Source organism: Pelodiscus sinensis, chromosome 30 (assembly GCF_049634645.1).
Source record: "Pelodiscus sinensis isolate JC-2024 chromosome 30, ASM4963464v1, whole genome shotgun sequence".
Taxonomy (NCBI): domain Eukaryota; kingdom Metazoa; phylum Chordata; order Testudines; family Trionychidae; genus Pelodiscus; species Pelodiscus sinensis.
In genome coordinates this window covers 1,244,255-1,268,413 of record NC_134740.1, presented here as the reverse complement: position 1 = coordinate 1,268,413, position 24,159 = coordinate 1,244,255, and the positions used below count along the sequence as shown (strand labels likewise).

Here is a 24,159-nt window from a genome sequence, read left to right as displayed (position 1 = left end):
TGCTCCCACAGCCAGCCACCTGGTCTTCTCTGACTCAGAGCTCCAGAGACTCTGAGCTGATGCTGGTTCTGCAGCATCGTCTTATAGGCCTACCATGTCCCTCATTGGCTGGAGGCAGGGCGGGTCACGGCAGGGCCATTTTCAGGAGCAGGATATCACAGCAGATCAGCCAGGTCCAAGCCAGGCCATTTCCTGGCTTCAGCCGTGTGATGGTGCAGCCCTGTGCCCTGCTCAGGGTGCTGGTGTCTGTGACGGAGGCAGCGTGGCCTGATGGTGAGAGCAGGGCCAGACGTGGGAAGAAGGCCAGGGTGCGGGGCAGGAGCAGGTTGGATGTGGATCACAGGAGTCCGGCACGAAGCAGGGCCCCTCACAGCCTCAGGACGTCACAGCTGGGCCATTTCCTGGCTCCAGCAGCATGTCCCCCACCAGTCATATGACCCCAAGTACTGGGTGTCCTGACAGGCCTTCCTATGGGCCTGACCCCCCAGGATCATTGAGGGGCTGGTTCATCCTCTGCCTGGGGGTGGGGGGAACATCAGAGACCCCGGTTCCCTTCCAGCCCTGCCCCTCTCAAGGGCCCTCAGCTCCTCACGCTGGGTCCCTGGTCACCTGTACAGGGCTCAGTGCATCCACCCTGGCACCCTCCAATGGTGCAGCTCCCGCCCTTTGGCAGGGGCCGAGAGCTGTGCAGAGGGGCTGGGCTGCAAGGGTAAATTGGGGGGCTGGAAGAACCTCTGGATGGGACTGGCTGAGGAGTGGGGTGTTACTGTTTATGTGAGTGGGGCGCTGGCTCTGAAGAGTTTTCTCCTTCCTCCCTCCCCCTTCCAGCCCGGCCGTCTGCTCCCAAACTCACCGTGATCCCACCACACCGCATCTTCCTATGGGGGGAATCTGTGACCCTGACATGCTCAGTTCCCAGCACTGCCACCGTGTCCGGCATCCGGTTCTTCAGGGATGACAAGAGAATCAGCTCCGGAGAGCTCCAGGGTTCTCAATACAGATCTCTTCAGCTGTCAAGTGTGTCTGAGACAAACACTGGAGAGTACAGCTGTGAATCATGGAAGACAGAGTCTGGGCGAGAGATCCCATCGGAGAGGAGCCGAACCATCTCCATCACAGTGACCGGTGAGAGCCCCTGTTGCCTGCTGTTGGCTGGGCTGGGGTGCGAAGTATCTGCTCCATGCACAGGTGACAAAACCCAGTCACTCGGTCCCAGACAGGGTCACCATGGGGTCAGTTTCAATCCCCCATCTCTGGTCAGTGTCAGTCCTTGGGTCCTTGGAGCACCCAGCAGTTTATTGTTTAAATGTTCTTATTTCAGGCAAAAACCAAGCCAGGGAAGATCCTTTACTCCTTGGGGGCGCTGGCTGTTTCCTTGGGAGTATCCAGCCAGCCAAAGACAAAGGGACAGCAGCTCCCAATTGTTTTATAGATTCCACTTTGGGCGGGAACTTGGAAATTTTCTCCCCCACCTACCGAGGTAAATTCCCTGGGCAGACGCTCCCAGTTTGGGTGATTATGTGACTTCCAAAGACCAATCAACTTAAAGGAGGCTGTTCACCTACGAGTGACAGGGGAATGCCCTGGATGGCTTCCCCATGCACATGTCAAACCATAAACGGTTCCAGACTCCGTATCTTGAACTTCTCACATGCAAGTGACACCTGCTCCAAAGTAAGAGCCGACGGTGACATTCACATTGATGGTTCCAGGGGGATGTTATCCAAAGCCTCGTGGAGACATGCATGTGTGTGTCCACCCAACAATGTCGTACCTCATGAGGTGGGGGTGGAACATCACAGTTCCAGGCATGGTGGCTGGGGGCAGAGCAAGAAAAAAGAAGGTGGATCTTGGTCATGGGGGAATGGAAATCCCTACCTCATGAGAGGGACTGAGGCTCACCACGCTCAGACCAGAGAACAGGGAAGCCAAGGGGCAGTTTCACAATGACCAGTAAATGTCAGAGTCTTTCTCTCTGGAGATGTGAAAATTGCACCCGGGTCGGAAGGTCGGGGCCCAGGGGAAAGGTTAAGCTGATGGGACAGAGCGGACTTACTTCTGGGGCATCCCCTCAGGTTAAAGACTCTCTCCCGTAGGGTTCAAAGTGGAGGCTGGGCCGGTCTCTATCAGCCCAGGAAATGGGCGCCCTGCACACCACACACCAGTGTCTCTCCAGCCCCTGAGCTGAGCGGTGACCACACCTGACCCTGTGGCTTCCTCTGCTCTCAGAACGGAGGTGACTGTTCCCCTCCCTGTGCGCAGCTGACGGCTGCTGAGAACCCAGCTCCCTGCCCAGAGCGACCGGCTCAGCATGGAGCTAACTCGCCTTCTGCCTCTGCTGGGTAAGTGCCCCCCTCGACTCCCAGCCCCCCTGTCTGTCTGTCTGGAGACTCCCCCCAGCCCTGCCCTTTGTCCTCATAACCTCCCCAGAGCCCTCACCCCCCTCTCTGCTCTTCTCTTCCAGCCTCGCTCCAGAGTCCCCTCTGGCCGGCGTCCACTGCAGGTAATGAGGTCTCCTGGCCTCCCTGGGGCACTTGCCGTGGGGTGGAAGAGGGAAGGGGGTCCTGGCGGTGGGGCTGGGGTCCTGCTCATCTCACTCAGTGGTGCTGGGAATTGCAAGGAAGGGGGAGCATCCCCAGACATTCGTGGGGGTGGAAGATTGACCCCCATCTGGTGCCTGCTGGGAGGGTTTGTTGGGTGGGTCCCAGCCCAGCCCACAGGGGGGAAGCTGTCCCCATCCCATGGGTGCTGCCCTGCCCCATACAGGCAGTCCCAGCAGGGAGAGTAAGGGCTGGATGGGCCGTGGAGACTGACTACCCCCCTCCCGAGGATGGAGGGTTCATTTCTACAAGGACAGGACCCATCACTGTGGGGCTGTGTGTGGGTCTCTGTGCCCCAGCACTGGGCTCCCACTGAGGGCTCAGGGCCAGGAGCACAGACCCAGCCCTGCCCAGCAGGGCAGGAAAAGCAGGTGCTGCAGAAACCACAGAGGAAATGTGATGGATGGAAAAACTCCCCCTCCCTACCTCCGCCACATCCGCCCGAGCATCCTCATTTCTGCTCGGTTCCTGCTCGCCACTGCTGGGCAGGTCAGCTGATGGGTTCTCCCCTCTCTTGTGCCTCTTGCCCTGGACGGAGACTGTGGGGGGAATCCCCTGATGGGAATGGGGGTGTTAGGGTTGATTAATTTGCAACAAGATCCCTCCCCCTCTTTTTGCTCCCTATCTGCACCCTAAGGCTCCTGGTGCTGCAACAGAGCCTCTGGCATTAGTGTAACAGACTCCTGAGAGACCAGGGGCCATTCCCAAGTCTGCAACATGAAAGAGCGAGGTCCCAGGGGGAGTCAATAGATAGACCCCAGCCCCCCGGTCCAGATCCCCAGTGGGGGCAAGCCAGTGTAACTCCTCTGAGGCTCCTTTGCACCAAATGAGTCCCTCCCACCACCCCTAGGTGTCAGTCACATGGAGCTCCTGCTCCGTCTCTGCCCCCCACTGCCACACCCAGGAAATAAATGTCTGTCTGTCTGTCTGTCTCTCTGGACCCTCCCCCTTTCCCTGCCCACATCTCGTCCTCAGAGCTCTCACCCCCTCTCTGCTCCTCTCTTCCAGCCAGTCCCTGGGATCTCCTCTGGCTAGAGTCCCCTACAGGTAACGATGTCTCCTGAGATGCTGGCAGAGGGTAGGTGAGGGGAGAGGGGTCCTGGCGGTGCGGCTGGGGTCCTGATTCTCTCCCAATATATTTGGTTTGATAAGGAAAGGGAATCATCTCCTAGTGCCCCCTGTGTCATCTCCTATTAGCAGGGGGATGGAAGAGCAACCCCATATGTTTGGCCATAGGGGAGAAGCTGCCCTCAGCACCATAAGCGCTACTGAGTCCCTCATGGGCAATCCCAGCAGAGAGAGCAAGGGCTGGACGGACCATGGAGACCGAGCTCCCGCCTCTCCAGGATTGAGGTTTCACTTCTATAAGGACGGAGTCGAGGTCATTCCAGGAGATCTGGGGTCTGAGATCAGCACCATGGAGCCTGGCACCGGCTCTGTGAATGTCTCTCTGCTCACCAGTCCAGGGATTTCACCTGGCGGCAAAGGCACCTTGGGTCCTGGGTTCTTGCCCTGCTCCCTGAATTGCTCCTCGGCTCAGTCTGGGTCTGCTGGACACGGACAGTGGGGAGCTCCTGGGGTTATGCTTAAAAGAAGCACATGGGATCTTTTTCAGGGGGATAAGGCATTTATTGATAATATAACAAAGTAGTGCATGCATTTACACACAGAGATAAACATCCTGCTGATGGAATAGGCTGTGTCTACACTGGCACCCTTTTCCGGAAAAGGGATGCAGATTAGCCAAGTCGGAATTGCAAATGCAGCGGGGATTTAAATTTTCCCTGCTCCATTTGCATGAACATGGCTTCCGCTTTTTTCCGGCTCTAGACATTTTGCCTTGTCAGGCGGTAATCAGTCACTCAGTATCACAATCAATCTTCCTGCAACATATGATTATCAGGAAGAATTTGTTCTCACAGTCATTTGATATCCATATGCCGATGACCCGTCGGGGGTGTTGTCTTCTGGTGAAAGTTGTTATCAGTTCCTTATCAAGAGGTGCGTGCCGCTAACGTCAGGGTTCATCAATCTGCCCCAGTAGTCTGTCTTCATTGTGCTTTCACTTAGTTGATAATTATTTGATGCTTCTGAGTCTCCAACCCTTCCTCTGATCTTTTGAGCATGCAGTGGCCTTCACACTTATCTCTCCTAAAATGTTCTCTCTCTCGTTCACACAAACAACACATTTACACAGTTGCAGCATGGAACAAAGAGTACTTCTAGTCACTTTAACAAAGTTACAACGTCTTGCAACATTAAACTTCTTTCTATCTATGGGTATGTCTACACTACCACCTTAGTTCGAACTAGGGTGGTTAATGTAGTCATACGGAGTTGCAAATGAAGCCCGGGATTTGGAACGAGGTGTAACGGTCGTTCGAATTAGAAAGCCTAATTCGAACTATCTACTCCGTGCCGCGTGTAGCCGCGGGAACAGAGTCCGAACTACCGGGGCTTTAAAAGTGGCGGCGCCTGGTAAGATGCAAATGAAGCCCGGGATATTTAAATCCCGGGCTTCATTTGCAACTTCGATTGACTACATTAACCACCCTAGTTCAAACTAGGGGGGTAGTGTAGACATACCCTATGACAGGGTCTTGCCTAATATTAACATCACTCTGGGTATGTCTAAACTACATGCCTCTGGTGACAGAGGCATGTAGATTAGGCTACCCGGCATAGGGAAATGAAGCGGCGATTTAAATAATCACCGCTTCATTTAAATTTAAATGGCGGCCACGCTTTGCTGATCAGCTTTTGAACAGCTGTTTGTCGGCACATGGGGCAGTCTAGATGTGCTGTGGTCGACAAGGAAGCCTGTGTCGGCTGGCGCAGGTATGCCTCGTGAAACCAGGTGGGACTGGTTCATCCTCTCCCTTGGGGCAAAGGGGGAACATCAGAGACCCTGGTTCCCGCCCGACCCTGCCTTCCAGTCCTGCCCCCCCAAGGGCCCTCAGCTCCTCGCGCTGGGTCCCCGCTCACCTGTACAGGGCTCAGTGCATCCACCCTGGCACCCTCCAATGGAACAGCTGCTGAGCTTTGGCAGGGGCCCAGAGCTGTGCAGAGGGGCTGGGCTTCAACAGAAAAGGGGGGGGAGGACTGGGAGGAGCTCTGGGTGGGACTGGCTGAGGGGGCACCGGGGGGGGTCATTGTTTACATGAGTGGGGCGCTGCTTCTGTGGAAAATTCTCTGATTTCTCCCTCCCCTGTTCCAGCCCGGCCATCTGCCCCCAAACTCACTGTGAGCCCACCACACCGCGTCTTCCTACGTGGGGAATCTGTGACCCTGACGTGCTCAGCTCCCCACACTGCCACCCTGTCCAGGATCCGGTTCTTCAGGGATGACAAAAGAATCAGCTCCAGAGAGCTCCAGCAGCCTCAGTACCATGTCAAAACTCTTCAGCTGTCAAGTGTGTCTGACTCACACACCGGCGCATACAGTTGTGGTTACTGGGAGACAGAGTCTGGGCAAGAGATGCCATCAGAGAGGAGTGAAAACATCCCCATCACAGTGACTGGTGAGACCCCTATTGCCTGCTGTTAGCTGACCCCATGGCCTGATCTCACTGCTCCACGCACTGGTTGATCCAACCCAGTCACTCGGCTCCAGCCTGGGTCACCATGGATTCAGTTCCTCCCCCCGCCCTCCGTTTTTGGTCAGTTTCAGTCCTTTTGTCCGTGGAACACCCAGTCATTTTGGGGTTATGGGGGAAGACGTGCTAGGGATGGGGAAGGAGATGGGTCCCAGACAACCAATAGAAGCTCCTTGAATCATAGCAGGCTTTGATCAGCCGGAGTGTTTAATTGAGACCCTCATTTGGGGCCAGGTTGGTACCATGAGTCAGTGTCACAGAAACATCCACTCTGAGGCCAGAGGGGCCGAGTGATCATCTGCTCAGACCTCACAGGAGTGCAGGGAACAGCCTTGAGTGAGTTGATGCAGGTGAATTCTGTGTGCTTTCTCTGTCGTTGGTTTCTGAAATTCCTTTGTAGGAGAGAGGCTACTTTTAACTGAGAGCCTGGGGAAGAGTAAAATGTTCCCCTGCAGGTTACTGCATGTGACCATTGCTGATGTCTGATTTGAGTCTATTTAACCTTTGGCACCGATTCTGTGTAGAGGGGCTGGGCTGCAAGGGGCGAAGCAGGGGCTTGAGAAACTCTGGGTGGAACTGGCTGAGGAGGTAGGGGAATGACGATGTATGTAAGAAGGTTGATGGCTCTGGGCTGTCATGCATGTAGCTCCCTCACTCTGTAGCAACTCCCTGTGGGGACAGGGGAATGTGCCTCTCCAGCCTGTCGGTAGGGAACAGAAGGAGGAGGGAGGGAGTGGCTGAGAGGAGTCTGGGGGGCTGGGAGAGTGATTTGGGACATCCTGACTCCAAAGATTCAGATTTTGGTGCATGAACACTGGAGGAAGGGCCTGTGCATAAGCCTCACCATCGTGTGACCAATGAATGAATACGTGGTCAACTGTTAAATTTGGGTCCTGTGGATTGGTTTGGTCTTTCGCTGAGTTGGATTCCAGACAAGGAGTTTCCATGAAATATCAAATTTGTTTGGAGCGGTGCACTAGCATTGAGGCCAGATTTTGCTCTCTGGTATCGATATGGCTCGTAGGAGTCATCACAGCTGTTCCTCATTCTGGCACTTCGAGTGCAGAAGGTGGAGGCCTGCGAGAGCACAGACAAATACCCTACCTCTAGGGACTTCTGCTTATCAGCTCCCCAAGGTCAGAGAGTCCCTGGCCTTGGGAGGTAGCCTCCACCAGCAACTGAGAAAAGAGTCCCCTTCTTCTTCAACCTAGGAAGAAATCACTTAGGCTGTGTCCAGACTCCATGCCTCCGTCGACGGAGGCATGTAGATTAGCCAGCTCGGAAGAGGGAAATGAAGCCGCGATTAAAATAATCGCGGCTTCATTTAAATTTAAATGGCTGCCCCGATCTGCCGATCAGCTGTTTGTCGGCAGATCGGGAGAGTCTGGACGCGATGCCCCGACAAAGAAGCCTTTCTTCATCGACACAGGTAAGCCTCGTGAAACCAGGTTTACCTGTGTCGATGAAGAAAGGCTTCTTTGTCGGGGCATCGCGTCCAGACTCTCCCGATCTGCCGACAAACAGCTGATCGGCAGATCGGGGCAGCCATTTAAATTTAAATGAAGCCGCGATTATTTTAATCGCGGCTTCATTTCCCTCTTCCGAGCTGGCTAATCTACATGCCTCCGTCGACGGAGGCATGGAGTCTGGACACAGCCTTAGCGACTTCTCCAAGATCCTGTACCATGAGAGAGCTTGAAAAAACAAACTGACATCTCTGGTAGCTGACCTCTCAGTCTTAGACATGCACACACACACCTCCTGTTGCCTTCCAGGACACAAGAATCATATCATGGCCTTAAACAAAATAAACTTGACAAAACATACTGGGTTGGCAGCCGTTTTAAGAAAAGAAAAAACCCACAGAATTTCATCCCTGGGATTCAGCGTAAAGTTATAGGCTGTGTCTACACTGGCCACTTATTCTGGAAAATCAGCTGCTTTTCCAGAATAACTTGCCAGCTGTCTACACTGGCCCCTGGAATTTCCGGAAAAGCACTGACGATCTAATGTAAAATCATCAGTGCTTTCCGGAAAAACTCTGCTGCTCCCGTTCGGGCAAAAGTCCTTTTCCGGAAAACTGTTCTGGAAAAGGGCCAGTGTAGACAGCCCAGATTTCTTTTCCGCAAAAAAGCCCTGATCGCGAAAATGATGATTGGGGCTTTTTTGCGGAAAAGCGCGTCTACATTGGCACGGATGCTTTTCTGCAAAAAGTGCTTTTGCGGAAAAGTATCCTGCCAATCTAGATGCACTTTTTCCTAAAATACTTCCGGAAAAAAGTGTGTCTACATTGGCAGGATGCTTTTCCGCAAAAGCACTTTTTCCGGAAAAGCGTCCGTGGCCAATCTAGATGCGCTTTTCTGCAAAAAAGCCCTGATCGTCATTTTCGCGATCGGGGCTTTTTTGCGGAAAACACTACTGTGCTCTCTACACTGGCCCTTTTCCAGAACAGTTTTCCGGAAAAAGGACTTTTGCCCGAATGGGAGCAGCATAGTATTTCCGGAAAAGCGGCTGATTTCTTACAGTAGATCGTCAGTGTTTTTCCAGAAATTCAAGGGGCCAGTGTAGACAGCTGGCAAGTTATTCCGGAAAAGTGGCTGCTTTTCCGGAAGAAGTGGCCAGTGTAGACACAGCCAAGTTGAATAGAACAAACCTCTCTGGCCATGCCCCTCTCTGCAGGGGTCCAAGCAGGGAGGAGCCATCTGCTCTCCATCAGCCTGGAGGGTCTGGTAATGGGCAGGGAGTTTGGGGGAGGGGTGGGTTGGCTGTGCTGAGGACTTAGCTCCTTTATCTCCCCTGCTGCTGACTTTGTGGTGCCCTCACCTCTCTGTTCACTCCAGACCCTCCACCTCCCAGGCCCTGTCTTGACTCTCTGTGCCCCATCTAAAGCCAGAGGGAGACCGTCACCCACAGGGACTCAGCCCCAAGCATGAGAAGGTGGAAGAATGCAGGTTCCTCAATCAAAGAGGGCAGCGGATCCCCAAAGGATTCTCCAGCCAGCGCATCTCACTGAGCAGCATTTACTCTGCAGAGAGTGAATGTGAGGATCCACTCACTCCCCCACTGCTTCCCTCTTGTCTTTTCTAGCCCCTCTCCCAGCCCCCAAGCTCACTGTGTCCCTGCCGCATCTTGTCTACCTCAGCGGGGAAGCTGTGACCCTGATATGCTCAGCCACTGGGTCACCCACCGTGTCGGGGATCCGGTTCTTCAAGGACAGTCAAGAAATCCAGGCCAAGGAACTCCCCTCACCTCTCAACAGTCACACCGCGTCACTGCCGCTGTGGAGCGTGTCTGCAGGCAGCGCCGGGCAGTACAGCTGTGAGTCCTGGAAGACAGTGTCTGGCCGAGAGATCAAATCTATGAGAAGCCAGACTAGCTCCATCAGGGTGACAGGTGAGTCCCCCCGTCCCTGTTCTTTGCTGGCCCTTGCTGGCATGTCTGCTATGTGCTAGGGGGGAGACATAGCCCAGCACTCAGCTCTGCACAGGGCCAGCCAGGGCTACTGGGTCAGATCCAGCCCCCGTATCTGGTCAGTGTCACTCCCTGGGTCTCTGGCTTTGGGATTTGGGGGTGGGGACATTGATGCTACTTTCCTTCTGGGAGCCCCCAGCCCTCAAACATTTGTAAACATAAGGACCTTTGGTTAAACAAGTCTCTGGTCGGTTTCAGGCCCTGGTGTCTGTTTTGCTGAGGGTGGGGAGAAGGGCACTGGTCACAAAAGGCAGGGAGAGGTGCCCAGCTGCCCAGTAAATTTTGTCACCACAGGGCATTGCAGTTGGGGAACCTGACCAGGAATCCTGTTTTACATCCTCAGCCCTTCCACTCCATAATGATCATCAGAGGATGGATCCATGTCTGATGTTCCCCTGACCCCTGACCAGTTCACCAGAATCCCCACAGCCCAGCGATACAGGAGGGAGAGATCCCACCCTGATGCACTGGGCACCATCAGTTACAAATCTTACCAGGGATCTAGTCTCCAAAGTGCTCCTAGTCCCAGCTGATGCTCACAGACAGAGACCCCTTACACTTCCTGTACACTGGGGCAGCCCAACCAGCCGATCCCATACGCAGAGGCCAGGCCCCTGCAGAGTAACATGTGGGCACAGAACAGGGTGGAGCTTGAGAGATGAAGGGTGTTTCTCCCAGGGAACTCTGAATTCCTTTCTTGTTCCTGAGGTGACTCTGACCTGGTATTGTTTTCCCCTCCCCTCCCAGGGCCTGCCAGCACTCTGGGTGTGCGCTGGGTCATGCATGTGTCCCTACTGTACACACCCATCCAGCTGGAAGAGCCAAGCAGGGAAGAACCAGCCTGGGTCTCTCAGCCTGGGGGAGGCAGCTCTGGGCAGGGAGACTGGAGAAGTTTGTGTGAGGAAGTCAAGGATTTGGCTCATTTATCTCCCCTCCCCACTTCTCTCCCTCCCAGCGCGTCCACCTCCCCCCAGGCTGTCTCTGGACCCTCCTCAGCCCATCTACATCCGAGGGGAGCGGGTCACCCTCAGATGCTCCGGTCAACTGAATGAGAAAGCAGCAGGATACAGGTTCTTCAACCAGAGCGGGGAGCAGATCTCCAGCGGGGAATCCAGCCAGGGCACCTGGCAGATCAACCTGAGTGACGCAGCCGCCAGCCAAGTCTACACCTGCCTGTACTGGAGGGTGGAGCATCAGCGAGAGATCCCGTCAGAAATGAGCCCACCTGTCCCGGTGTCAGTGACGGGTGAGACCCTGTTTCCACCAAGCTGGGGGATGACACATGAGAGGTGTCACTGGGGAGACCCATTCTCCTTCCCATGGCCCCACTGTCCCCTGCCTCTCCTCAGCCGTGCCACCAGCCTGGCTACTGAGAGACACTTTAGCAGAACCTGGGATTTGCTCCACCCCCTCTGCACTGACCCCTCTGTCCCAGATGCTCTTCCCACAGCACCATTTGCCCTGCCCTGTGCCCCCAACACTCTGCTCCAGGCCTTTTCACATCTCATTTTTCTTAAGCAAAACCTCACACACAAAACTCTTACACTATGACAAGGTTCCCATCTCAACCTGGAAGGGCCACTGGGACTCAGAGCTGAGGCAAGGAATCCAGAGCCCCAGGCCTGGATCACCAATTGCCAGGCCAGGAAGGAACCCGTGTCTGTCTTCTTGGAGCTCCTGACTCCCACAGGGCAGAGACATGGGGCAGAACCAGTTCAAACTCCCTTCCTACCTCTTCTGGTTCCAGTTCTGCTCATTCTCCTTCCTCCCTCCCTGTGCGTTGGGCTTTGCTCTGTGAATTCACATCTACCCAGTTTGTTCCCTCCCACTTTTTCACTCTTCCACATCCTCTATTTGCCTCCCACCACCTCCCACAGGCCCAACGTGGTGGCCCAGCTGAGAAAACGGCCTTCTCTCGGCCCTACAGGGCCACCAAATGGGCAACAGGGCTGCTACATGGACCTCAGCGGGGCCTCAACACAAGGATACATGGACACATCAATCCAACATGGCCCTTGATTTCCAATATGGCCACCCCGAGAGAGTGGCACAGCAAATGGCCGCTCAAAGCAACAAAGAACATGGCTTCCCAAGTGAAATAGACCTTGGAATCCCCTGCGACATGGCTGCCTCAGGTCTCTTATCTCTGAGATGGTGGATTGTGAGCAGTGCCTCCAGGTCTCAAACAGCCTGGCCAGGGGGAGGCGATTCCTACGGGCCCTGGGTCCCCCCTGTCTGTCAAAGGCTCCATGGAGTATTGGCAGTGGAGGGGTGACACAAAACAAGGGATGTCCTCTTCCCTGTGTCCACCTTTGACCCCATATCTCAGCCCCACATTGCATGGGAAGGAAGCCATCCCTAGCTCGGCTCCTGTTCATTTCTGCGAGGAGCCCCTGGGGACCCTGCAATGAAACCAGAGGCTCCGGAGAGAGAACAAAGTTCAGCTGGGAATGAACCAAATTCTGGGCTCCACTTTCTCCTCTCCTGTGGCCCTGTGGAACCCTCCCCTTTCCTGCTCCCCACAGATCCCCCTCCACAGCCGGAGCTGAGTGTGGATCCCCCGTCTGGTGTGGTGAGCGAAGGGTTTTCCCTGAACATCACCTGCACAGCCCCCGGGGATGCCCGCGAGCGGAGGTTTCACTTCTACAAGGACGAAGATGAGCTCATTCCTGGGGATCTGGGGTCTGAGATCAGCACCGTGGAATCTGGCACCGGCTCTGTGAAGGGCTCACTGCTCAGCTTCCCACGGGTTGGTCCCAACAACAAAGGGGAGTTCACCTGTGAGTACGAAGAGAAGGTGGCTGGGAGGTGGGTCCTGTCCCCCAGGAGCCAGGTTGCGACAGTCACTGGGAGCTTCACAATGTCAGGTGAGTCGGCTGCTGACTGCTATCATCTCCCTCAAGGTCCCGTTCCCCAACCCCCACAGTTCCCTACTGATCTGGCTGGAGAAGCAATAACAGGGCAGATCACAGCGGTGTTACAAGACAGCCAGGCAGCAGAGGGACAGACACATGGACTGGAAGGATCAAGGGTCAGCATCCACTTGCCAGACAGGGAAGGGCTGGGGTGCGTTTCATGATGGATCCTGAGATCCAGGGGAGTTTGTCACAAATTCTAGAGGCACAAAAGCTTTGATTCTACAGGCAGGATGCTCAATAGTGACATTAACCGGCTTGTTCCATTTATGATTCTCCAGCTCATGGCATCCGCAGGGTCCTGGAGCTAGCTGTGGGCGGCTCCTTCTTCCTCATCAATGGACTTATCTTCCTCGTCTCCCGCCACTGCTTCTAGATCCTGTTAGGAGGCTTGTTCTGCTAAGGTGCCCTTCATTCCATGGCTTGGATTCTCCCCACAAGGTGACCCATTTGCTGCTATCACTGGAAAGGGAAGTTCTGGTGGAAAATCAAAGAGACCTTGGAAACATCTGTTGGGTCTGAAAGGGCTTTGGGCACCATGAGCATTTCAATCCCCAACCGAACTACAGCTGAGTCCATGGCAGGGCATGGCCACTTGTTCGCACCATCGCACCTTTCACTTATTTCTCAAGACTCCTTGTAAAATTTAAAATGCTACGACTCTGTCCCTACTTTGGGATCAGCTTTAGACTGGCTGGTGCCCTGTGACTGATGGGAAAAGGGAAGGGCATTTCTGCTTTCAGAAGGTGGAGAGGCTGGCAGGGTACAATGAGGCATGCCAGTGTGCATAAAGATACAATTTTAGTTACATGGCTACTCTGTTGGACACCCCCTCTCACCAAGCTCTATGAAATAGACTCCTGGTCATGAACATACGTAACTCATATGTGCTTTGAGCAAAGTATTTCATGTAACGCATCAATCTTCATGTCACAATGCACTGGTCCTGTTTATCTGACTTTGATTTGTGTATCATCTTTGTGTGTAAAGTTAGACCTATGGAGTGAGAAATACTTAATGGTTTCAAAAGTGTGAACGAGAGACATGGAGGGTGTTATCCTCAACTATTAATTAATCTCTTCTGTCCTAGTCTGAGCAGTGGTTGGTACGGAGGGCCTCACAATACGGAGCCTCACAATAGTGGACCACAAGTTGAATATGAGTCAACAGTGTGATGCTGTTGCAAAAAAAAGCAAATATGATTCTAGGTTGTATCAACAGGTGTGTTGTAAGCAAAACTCGTGAAGTCATTCTGCCGCTCTACTCTGCACTAGTTAGGCCTCAGCTGGAGTACTGTGTCCAGTTCTGGGCGCCACATTTCAAGAAAGATGTGGAGAAATTGGAAAGGGTACATAGAAGAGCGACAAGAATGATTAAAGGTCTAGAGAACATGACCTATGAAGCCAGGCTTCATGAACTGGGCTTGTTTAGTTTGGAAAAAAGAAGATTAAGGGGGGAAATGATAGCGGTTTTCAAATATCTAAAAGGGTGTCACAAGGAGGAAGGAGAAAATTTGTTCCTCTTGGTTTCTGAGGACAGGACAAGGAGTAATGGGCTTAAAGTGCAGCAGGGGAGGTTTAGATTGGACATTAGGAAAAAATTCCTAACTGTCAGGGTGGTCAAATATTGGAATAAATTGCCAAGGGAGGTGGTGAATCTCCCTCTCTGGAGATATTTAAGAACAGGTTAGATAGACATCTGTCAGGGATGGTGTAGACGGAGCTTGATCCTGCCTTGAGGGCGGGGGGCTGGACTCGATGACCTCTCGAGGTCCCTTCCAGTCCTATTATTCTATGATTCTATGATTCTATGATTCAATTCCTTAACAAAAAGAATAAGAAAGCAGAGGTCTTGGTCTTTTGGCTGGGCTGCACCTGAAGGAAGGAGCCACAGACTTCAGGGTGGGGAAGACAGCCCTGGTTTGGAGGGGCAGCTGGAAAAGAGGTTTTAGGGTGAGTTTGAGTAAGTTTGTTCTGAAGTTTCAGTGTCGAAGCAGCCAAGTGGTTTCGATTCTCTTGTTTTGTAACCTACTTGGCTCTTCCTGTTCTCACTTATCACCACTTCAGTCCCACTGCTTGGACTTGATAAAACCATTCATACTTTCTAGTGTATGTAATTGTAACCGTGCACATTCCCCCTTTCATTGTTGAGCCACCATGAAGCAATCCCTTCCCCTTGAGGTCTATGTGAAGGCAGGACTGCAGAACCCCATGGGGATGGGGCTAGGACCTCTCCCCCACACACACCCAGCCCATTTCCCACAACCTCCATCCCCCCTTTACCTTGGGACCCCTTTTCCAGTACTCTCCCACCCCCAGAGACTGCAATCCAAGAGTTCCATACCAGCATGAGGAGGGCCCTGATGGTTGACTTGTGCACACTGAATTGGTTTCCCATGGACTGGTAAGTATCTGGCATGGATAGATTCCAGAGAATGATGGCAACTTGCTTCTTCAGACTGGTGGTGAGTAACATCTGAGCATCATTTCACAGAGGGGAGGGACGAGCCAGGCACAGAGCTCCCAGAATGCCTCTTTCCTCATATGGAAGCTGTGCAGTCGCTGCTGGTCATCCCGCCGCTCTATCACCTGCCGGATCCAGCAGTTGGAACTGGTGTCCAGCCTCCAAAACAGACCACTGTGGGGTGTGGTCGCAGGAGTCTTGCTTCTGCATACAGGGAGAGGTTCTCAGGGATGAGCTCAGAGTCAAGCTCACGCAGGACCATGTAGGCAGCTGGCAGAGCATGCAGAGAAGGAGAGAAACTTCTGTGTGTAGGGGGTCCCTTTAACACGTGTGTCAGATAGACGTAGGCAGCAGCACCTGCAAGAAACTGCTGAACTAATTCCCTGCCTGAAATGGTTCTGGGTGGCCTTAAAAGTGAGAGAGCGTCCAATCCGTGTGGAAGCTCTCTTTCGAAATAGCACATCGCTATTTCATTGCGCTTTTAATGAGTAGATGCGCTATTTTGAAACAAGCTTTTCAGGGAAACCTCTTCTGGAAAACCTTATTCCAAAAGGAGCTTGTAGTGTAGACGTACCCTCAAATGGAAGGCTGAGAGGGGACCTTAAGAGGTCATCAGTTTTGCCAGTCTTCTGGACTCTCTCCCATCCTCCATGACTCTATCACTGCTTCCTGGAGCACAGCGCCCCCTAGCAGTGTGCAGGGCATGGTGACCAGCACTCCCTGCCCAATCCCATCCTACTCCCTATGGTATGGTGCAGTTCCCCTTAATGGTGAATTTCTTCAGCATAACCACGTCCCTGTCTGTGTCTGGGCCCTGGTGCTGGTTTCACTTTTGAATCGTCCCACTCAGACAGAACGTGAACCTGCCCTGCTGGGCCCAGTGTCCGTGGGATAAATGTTCCAGTCGTTGCAGGGTCCAGTCCCTCACCTCCGGCCTGCTTGATCCCGGGGTGCCTGAGAAACCCCTCACCCACCTTGTCTATCTCTTGAGTGCCTTGAATTTTCTGTGTTCAGAATCTGCAGCCTTGAGGAAATGGGCACCCTGCACTCCACACACTGGCGTCTCTCCAGCCCCTGAGCTGAGCGGTGACCACAACTGAGGCTGGGACTTCCTCTGCCTCTCTCAGAATGGAGGAGACTGTTCCTGTCCCTGTGCATGGCCGGCAGATGAGCTGAGAAGCCAACTCCCTTCCCAGAGTGACCAGCTCACCATGGCACTGCCTCTGCTGGGTAAGTGCCTCCTTTGGCCCACAACCCCCCTGTCTGTCAGTCTGTTTGTCTGGAGATTCCCCCCAGCTCTGACCTGTGACCTCATCCCCTTCTCAGAGCCCTTACCACCTCTCTGCTCTTCTCTTCCAGCCTCGCTCCAGAGTCTTCCCAGGCCTGTGTCTCCCACAGGTAACAAGGTCTCCTGGCCTCCCTGGAATGCTGGAAGTGGGGTGGGGGAGGGGAGAGAGGTGGCAATAGGGTTGGGGTCCTGCTCCTCTCACACCGTGGGGCTGGCAATTGCAAGGAAGGGGAGAACATCCCCTGAAATTTGGGAGGGGTGGAAAAGAGACCCACTGTGGCAGCCTCCAATAACACAGCTGCCAACTTTTGCAAGAGCTGTGCAGAGGGGCTGGGACTGGAAAGAGCAAAAGGGGGCTGGAAGAAGACCTGAGTGGTGCTGGCTGAGGGGGCAGGTGTGGGGCACTGCTGGTGAAGAGAATTCTCCCTCCCCCTGTTTCAGCCCGGCCATCTGTCCCCAAACTCACTCTGAGCCCGCAATACTGCATTTTCCTATGTGCGGAATCTGTGACCTTGATGTGCTCAGCTACCTGCACTGCTGCCTAGTCCAGGATCCGGTTATTCAGGGATGGCCAGAGAATCGACTCTGGAAAGCCGCATCAGTCTCAGTACCGTGCCAGATCTCTTCTACTTCTGAGTGTTTCTGAGTCACAGGCCAGCGCATAGTGCTGTGATTACTGGGAGACAAGTTGGAATGAGGAAGACAAGGAGAAGAGCGGGGGGGGGGGGTGGAGCCGGGGAGCAGTGGTACCTTGGACAGCGCCATGCTGGGGGAAGGCAGGGGGAGCCAGGGAGCAGCGGTACCTTGGACAGCGCCATGCTGGGGGAAGGCAGGGGGAGCCAGGGAGCAGCGGTACCTTGGACAGCGCCATGCTGGGGGAAGGCAGGGGGAGCCAGGGAGCAGCCAGGTACCTTGGACAGCACCATGCTGGGAGTAGGCCAAGGGGAGCTCTGGGCTGACCCACTCCCATGCTGGAGGCCCAGCTATATTTGCCTGAGGAGATACTAGGGCTCGATGGTGGCATCTAGGGCAGGAATGGGCAGTATCTAGGGCAGGAATGGGCAGCAGGACCCCCTGCCAATTATCAGTGGCCAGTGCCATTTGCATTGAGGGGAGGGGCTCCGTGCAGAGCTGCTGTGGGTCACTGAGGCCCGGTGTGCTTAGGGGTGATTGGGCTCCCCAAGAGGGGAGGACCCCAGAGTGTAGGTGCTTTGAGGGGAATGGGAACCGTCGTCCCATTGACTAAATCAGGTCTCAGTGCATCCACCCTTGTAGCCTCCAATGATGCAGTTGCTGGCTTTTGGAAGAGCTGTGCAGAGGGGCTGGGCTGGAAGTAGCAAAGTGGTGGGGAGGGGGCTGGGAGAGGCTCTGGGTGGCACTTGCTGAGGGGCACTTCCCTCCCTCTGTTGCAGCCTGACTGCCTGCCCCCCAACTCATCTTCCTACATGATGAATCCGTGGCCCTCATGTGCTCAGCTCCCCATGCTGCCACCGTGTCCGAGATCCAGGTCTTCGGGGATGGCCAGAGAATCGACTCTGGAGAGCCCCATCAGTTTCAGTACAACACCAGATCTCTTCAGATCAGTGTGTCTGTGTCTGAGCAACGTAGGTTACAAATCAAAAGAAAGAAAATTGCTTGGCTAACTATACACTGAAACTTCAGCAAAAACTTTTTCAAACTCACCCTCAAACCTCTTTTCTAGTTGCTCCTCCAAACCAGGGCTGTCTTCCCACCCTGGCGTCTTTGGCTCCTTTCTTTGAGGTGCAGTCCAGGCCAAAGACCAAGCCCCCTGCTTTCCTGTTCTTTTTGAAAGAATTGAGGCTGCTCCCCACCAACCACTGCTCTGATGTAAGGACCGAAGAGATTGTTTAACAGTTGCTCATCAAGACTTGGAGGGTAACACCCTTGACACCTCTCATTCACACATTTGAAGCCCACAAAACATTCCCCACTCCATACATGTAATTTTACACACAAAATGATACGGACATCAATGGAAGATAAACCGAGCCAGCGGATCATGACCTGACAGTTGATGGTTTACATAAAAAAAATTGCTCAAAGCACCTTTGAGTTACATAAATTCATGTCTATGTAGGGGGAGAGGTTTCTGTCACACACGTCTCTCAAGACAAGGTAGGACACAGGTTGTACTGGAGCCCAGATGGCTGGTGGCCCTATATTATGCCTTGTTTTTTGTCTTCCAAGTTCTTCAAGTGGCTGCCAGGGTACATCCTAAAGGGCTGTCAGACAACAGTGAAAGTTTGACACCCTCCCTCTCTGAAACATTCCTTTGTCTGAAGGGTCAGGATGGAGCATTCTCTCTGCTCCTATGGTGTCTTATTTCCAGGTAGCCACCAGGGGGGGTTGGGTACCAGGACTCCTGGATTCAAACCATGGCTCTGGGAGTCTTCAAGCACAGTGGTCTAGGAATCAGGATACCTTGGCTTGACTCCAAGCTCTAGAAGGCAATTGGGTGCTAGACCATTCACCATGGGAATCAACCCAGCTGCTCTGTCGTGGGGTCACAGTCTTTCCACACTGGATGGGATGCTGGTATCTCTTATGATGGTTCCTACTCTGAAACGCCCACCATGCTTGGCAAAAATGTGATGGTGTTTATGGGCCGTGCAAGGGGAGACAAAGTGAATCTCCAACGTTCCTTATCGCTGCTGACTCGGAAGGCTGGGAACTCCACGGTTCAGTGGACGGAAGCTGAGATCAAAGGGGCAGCAGGTACCAGGTTGGTCACCAGGTGGCAATTGTACTGCAGAGATGTAAAAATTGTGTGGGTAATAAGGTCTGGCCCCAAGCCAAAGGCCTGGCTAGGTGGGGAAGAAGCTGCTAGTCCCTGTGGTGATTTACGCAGGGCCTGGTGAACACTGTGACCAGCCCTGCAGAGAGCTAGCAACACACTGCCCCTTAATGGTGAATTTCTTCAGCATAACCACGTCCCTGTCTGTGTCTGGGCACCAGTGCTGGTTTCGCTTTCGCATCGTCCCAATCAGACAGAACGTGAACCTGTCCTGCTGGGCCCAGTGTCTATAGGATAAATGTTCCAGTCATTTCAGGGTCCAGTCCCTCACCTCTGGCCTGCTTGATCCCGGTGTGTCTGAGAAACCCCTCACCCACCTTATCTACCTCTTGAGTGCCCTTGACTTTTCTGTGTTTGGGATCTGAAGCCTTGAGGAAAGTGTTCATTTTCCCCACCTTTAGGACCAAATATACCAGAGGGAACTCGCTGTTCGGGGCCAGGCTGTGATCCCACCTTCCTACCCAGTCTCCCTGCTAGCAGAGATTTCCATATGGAGAGATTCTCTCTTTGGTTGGAGCTGTTCTGGCTCTTCTCTCTTGTAAGCAGCACACAGAATGTCCCTTCGAGGAAATGCAATGCTCTCGCTTCTGCTTTCCAAGTTCCTGGCAGATCAGAAGGGCATTTTCAAATGTGAGCTCTCTTCACAATGTGGTTGCCCTCTTCACACGCCACCCGTGAGTCTATCTCTGGCCACAGGCTCCACCAGCTCACCCAGGGTGCATCTCTCTCTCTCATGGATGAAGGAGCGACCAGCTCGTGAGCTCAGTCTGCATAAACTGTTTACCAGAGTGGGACAGCTTTATTTGGGGTTCTGGTCCCATTGGCCCGGCCTCCAGCTCCTGCTCCCCAGAGAGGGGTCAGTCCCATCCCATGGGGTCAGGGATTGTGGACTGGAAACCGCCCCCAGTCCCGTCACCGACCGTCTGCACTAAGGCTCCCGGTGCCGCAGTAGAACCTCTGAGCATGAGTGTAACAGACGCCTGCTGGACCAGGGGGCAGTTCCCAAGTCTGCAGCATGACTGAGCAAGGGCCCAGTGGGTTTCACAAGACCCCAGACCCCAGGACAGTTCTCCAGCTGTTATAAGAGCCACTGTAACTTGTTCCAGGTTTGTTTGTCCCGATGGAGTCCCTGCCCCACCAAAGATGTCAATCACCTGCAGGAGCAGCCCCACCCACCACTGTGAGATCTGAAAATGGAAAGTTTCCCTCCTCCCACCCTGCACACCAGGCCCTGCTGCCTCTCCAGCCCCCAAGCTATGCAATGACCACGTCTGAGCCTGTGATTTCCTCTGTCAGAGCACAGGAGCCCGTCCCCCTCCCTGTGCTCACATTCATCACGCAGCTGAGCTGAGAACCCAGCTCCCAGCACAGAGCCACCGGCTCAGCATGGCGCCAACTCGCCTTCTGCCTCTGCTGGGTAAGTGCGCTGCCTGGACCCCCAGCCCCTCTGTGTGTCTGTCTGTCTGTCCACAAATGCCCCCCCAAATCCTTGAATCTCTGTGCACCCCCTTCCATTCTCCTGCCCAGAGCTCTCACCCCCTCTCTTCTCTTCTCCTCCAGCTTCTCTCCAGATGCTTCCCTGGCTGGTGTCCCCTGAAGGTAACCGAGTCTCCTGTCCTTATCTGGGTGCTTCTGGTGTGTGTTGGGGTCCCTGGGTGTCTCTGTGCCGAGTCTTCCCGGGGCCAGGTTGCCCCATGCACTGGCATCTCCCATGAAGCTGCCCCAATAACAACATCTGAGAAGCTGAAAGAGTGACTCCGGCTGATAGCTGCTTGGTGAGTCGCTCTCAAGGCCATAGGGGGGAAGATGCCCCCATTCCTATGGACACTACCTGGCCTTAAGGGCAGCCCCAGCAGAGAGAGCGAGGGCTTGATGGTTAGTGGAGACTGAGCTCCCCCATCCTCATGGCACTGAGTGCCCCTGGGTAGGGCCCATCGCTGTAGGGCTGTGTTAATGGGAGGGTCTCTTTGCCCCAGCTCTGTGACACAAGGCCACAGCCCCCTGCAGCAGCTGGTTCTGCAGAGACCCCGGAGGAAACATGATGGGTGGAAAACTCCCCCCCTCCCTCCCCCACATCCTCACTCCCCCTCACTTCCCCACACACATCCGCCCGAGCTTCCTCACTTCTGCTCGGTTCCTTCTAGCTACTGCTGGACAGGCTGGCTGGTCAGCTCAGCCACCCCAGGCACAGGCAGGACCCTTCCCCCCTCTGATCCACACTGTGTTCCTGGGGGGGAGGTAGATTGTGTCCTGGGTTCCTGCCCTGGTCCCTGAATTGCTTCTTGGCTCGGTCTGAGTCTGCTGGACACGGGCTGTGGGGCAGCTCCTGGAGGCAGCAGGCTGTGAGCCAAGGGGCACAGAGTTGGCTGGGGGGGGAGATTTGCCCAGCCTTGTGGAGTATGAGTCCATCTTGTAGTGGGAGTTTGAGCTATTTAGCAATACAAAGAGCCAAAAAACGAGTCACCCTGTGGCACCTTAGAGACCACAAAAACAAATGACTGGTATTGTGAGCTTCCGTGGGCAGAGCCCACTTCTTCAAACGAGATGCGCTTGAGTCGGGGGGGGGGGGGGAGTAACGGGGAGATGCTCCAAATAGGAAGGGAGACAGGATGGAAAAAATTACCTGTCAATTGTAGTCCCCATGCTAATGAGGCTAATTGAGTGGTCCGGAAGAGTCCCATGTTTAGTTTGTCACATCAATAGGGTGCTGAATGCTAGTAGAGTTGGTGTTATAACACATTAACCATGTCTCGTCTTTGTACAGACCAAGGGAGACGGTGTCAAATATGCAGATGAAGGTGAATTCTGCGCACTCTCTCTGTAGTTGGTTTCTGAAATTCCTTTGTAGGAGAGAGGCTACTTCTAACTGAATGCCCGGGCAGGTTAAAATGTTCCTCTGCAGGTTTCTGTGTGTGGTCATGTCTGATGTCTGATTTGGGTCCATTTAACCTTTGTCACATGGCCAAGGGGCATAGCTGGTGCTTGATGGTATAGGTCACGGTAGAGGATGTACAGTTGCATGAGCTTATGATGCGGTGGCTGATGTGGTTAAGCCCTGTGATGGTGTTGGCTTGTGTTTATGTGTGGACAGAATTGGTACCGGAGTTGATTGTAAGAGTGGGTTCCTGGGTGGGTATGTTGGAGGGGTGCTGTGAGGTGGCTGCAAAGAGTTTGTTTCAAGTCAGGGGGTTGTCTGTAGGCGAGGATTGGCCATTCCCCCAAGGGCTGTGAGAGGGAGGGGTCATTTCCCAGGATAGGTTGTGGATTGTTGATGAGGCGTTGGAGGGGGTTAAGTTAGGGTTGTAGGCGATGACAAGTGGAATTCTGTTTTCTCTTCTTGGCCTGTCTTGAAGTAGTTCATGTCTGGGCACTCATCTGGCTCTGTCGATCTGTTTTTGAACTTCTCTGGGTGGGTATTGCAGTTTAAAGAATGCTCTCTATTAGGGCTACTTAAGTTTGGATGCCCCGGGGTCCGCAATGATACTCACAGCACATGCTGAGGGCCACAGCTTAACTCTGGTTGCATATGCATGCAAATATGTATGCAAATAGATACAAATAGCTTCTCACATTGATGGGCATGACTACAAAGATTAAGGCAAGACTACACAACACACAGGCCCCATTTAAGTTAGTTCTGCTGATATTGCAACATTTACCTGATTTCCAAACATATGACAGCACTTTTAATAAGCAATGGCAGCCCAGGAATGTAACTATTAAATTCATATTAACTGAAGACCATTAGATTGACTCCTTTTTTGTTTATCTCCCACCCAGGGGCCATATGTAGCCCACTGGCCACGTGTTGAGTAGCCCTGTTCTGTATAGATCCTGTAGGTGTTTGTCTCTGTCTGTGGGATTGAAGTAAATCCGGTTGTATCTTAGGGCTTGACTGCAAACAACAGATTGAGAAGTGTGTCTGGGCTGGGAGCTAGAGGCATGAAGCATTGGTAGGTTTCTGGTATAAGGTGGTTGAAATGTGTTTGTCTTGGACTTGTACTGTAGTGGACAGAAAGTGGCTCTCTCATGTGGACGGATCCAGGCTGAGGCTGATGGTGGGGTGGAAGTGGTTGAAATTGTGGTGGAATTCTTCAAGGGTCTCTTCAAGGATTATAGTAGGAGTTGATCAGTCGAGGTGTTTAATTAGGGGCAGGAGTCCTGTGTTGGTGTCACAGCAACATCCAGTCTGAGGACAGAAGGGACGAGTGTTCATCTGCTCTGACCCCCACAGAGTGCAGGTCACAGCCTGAATTGACCCAGATCCTCCAGAAAACACATCCAGGGACAAGGAGGGTGCCGGGAGCCAGGAAAGAGGCAGCCTGGCTTCACGGTCAGACCAGGCCAGACGTGGGAACAAGTGCGGGGAGAGTCAGGGAAGGGTGGGCCAGGCGCAGGTTGGGGGGCGGGGCAGACGCAAGTTGGATTCTGATCGCAGGAGCCAGACACGGAGCAGGGTCCCTCGGCTCAGCTGGGTCATTTCCTGGCTTCAGCAACATGTGCCAGTCATGTGACCTGAGCACTGGGTATCCCGACAGGTCGTCCTATGGGCCTGACTGGGTATCCCGACAGGTCGTCCTATTTGGATCCCTGAGGGGCTGGTTCATCCTCTGCCTTGGAGGGAGAGGGGGAAACATAAGAGACCCCGGTTCCCTTCCAGGCCTGCCCCACCCAAGGGCCCTCAGCTCCTCACACTGGGTCACTGGTTACCTGTGCAGGTCTCAGGGCATCCACCCTGGCACCCTCCTACTGCACAGCTGCTGAGCTTTGGAAGGGTCCAGAGCTGTGCAGAGGGGCTGGGCTGCAAGGGGTAAATTGGGGGGCTCGGAGAACCTCTCGGTGGACTGGCTGAGGAGTGGGGTGATACTGTTTACGTGAGTGGGGCGCTGGCTCTGAAGAGTTTTCTGCTTCCTCCCTCCCCCTTCCAGCTCGGCCACCTGCCCCCAAACTGACTGTGAACTCACAATACCGCGTCTTCCTACGTGGGGAATCTGTGACACTGGCGTGCTCGG

At 53.8% G+C, this 24,159-nt stretch overlaps 2 protein-coding genes across 3 annotated transcripts in view; both read left to right on the top strand.

The window, feature by feature from the left end:
* Window positions 1-1,131: 1,131 nt before the first annotated feature.
* LOC142821038 (Fc receptor-like protein 5) lies at window positions 1,132-14,147 on the top strand. Of its 2 annotated transcripts, none has more exons than XM_075911785.1 (8): window positions 1,132-1,480; window positions 2,230-2,342; window positions 2,465-2,503; window positions 3,609-3,647; window positions 5,818-6,120; window positions 9,283-9,588; window positions 10,622-10,912; window positions 12,192-14,147. In XM_075911785.1, exons 2-8 carry the CDS (start codon window positions 2,312-2,314, stop codon window positions 12,743-12,745), a joined length of 1,563 nt encoding a protein of 520 aa, XP_075767900.1. In that variant the 5' UTR covers window positions 1,132-1,480; window positions 2,230-2,311; the 3' UTR covers window positions 12,746-14,147. The 2 variants fall into 2 exon arrangements, with proteins under 2 accessions (XP_075767900.1, XP_075767901.1); XM_075911786.1 differs by having other exon boundaries at window positions 1,132-2,342; window positions 12,192-12,533; window positions 12,863-14,147.
* A 6,360-nt stretch (window positions 14,148-20,507) lies between these two features.
* The window catches only part of LOC102447914 (immunoglobulin superfamily member 1-like), a 52,449-nt gene continuing 48,797 nt past the window's right edge, over window positions 20,508-24,159 (top strand). Inside the window, exon 1 of the mRNA XM_075911780.1 lies at window positions 20,508-20,564. Coding sequence (XP_075767895.1) covers window positions 20,534-20,564 — 31 coding nt within the window. The 5' untranslated portion in view covers window positions 20,508-20,533. The remainder of the gene's footprint in view (window positions 20,565-24,159) is intronic.

Coding starts and splice junctions, on each gene's coding strand:
- LOC142821038 (XM_075911785.1), top strand. CDS start 2,312: ATGGAGCTAACTCGCCTTCTGCCTCTGCTGG. Junction 2,343..2,464: donor TCGCCTTCTGCCTCTGCTGG/GTAAGTGCCCCC, acceptor CTTCTCTTCCAG/CCTCGCTCCAGAGTCCCCTC. Junction 10,913..12,191: donor TGTCCCGGTGTCAGTGACGG/GTGAGACCCTGT, acceptor TGCTCCCCACAG/ATCCCCCTCCACAGCCGGAG.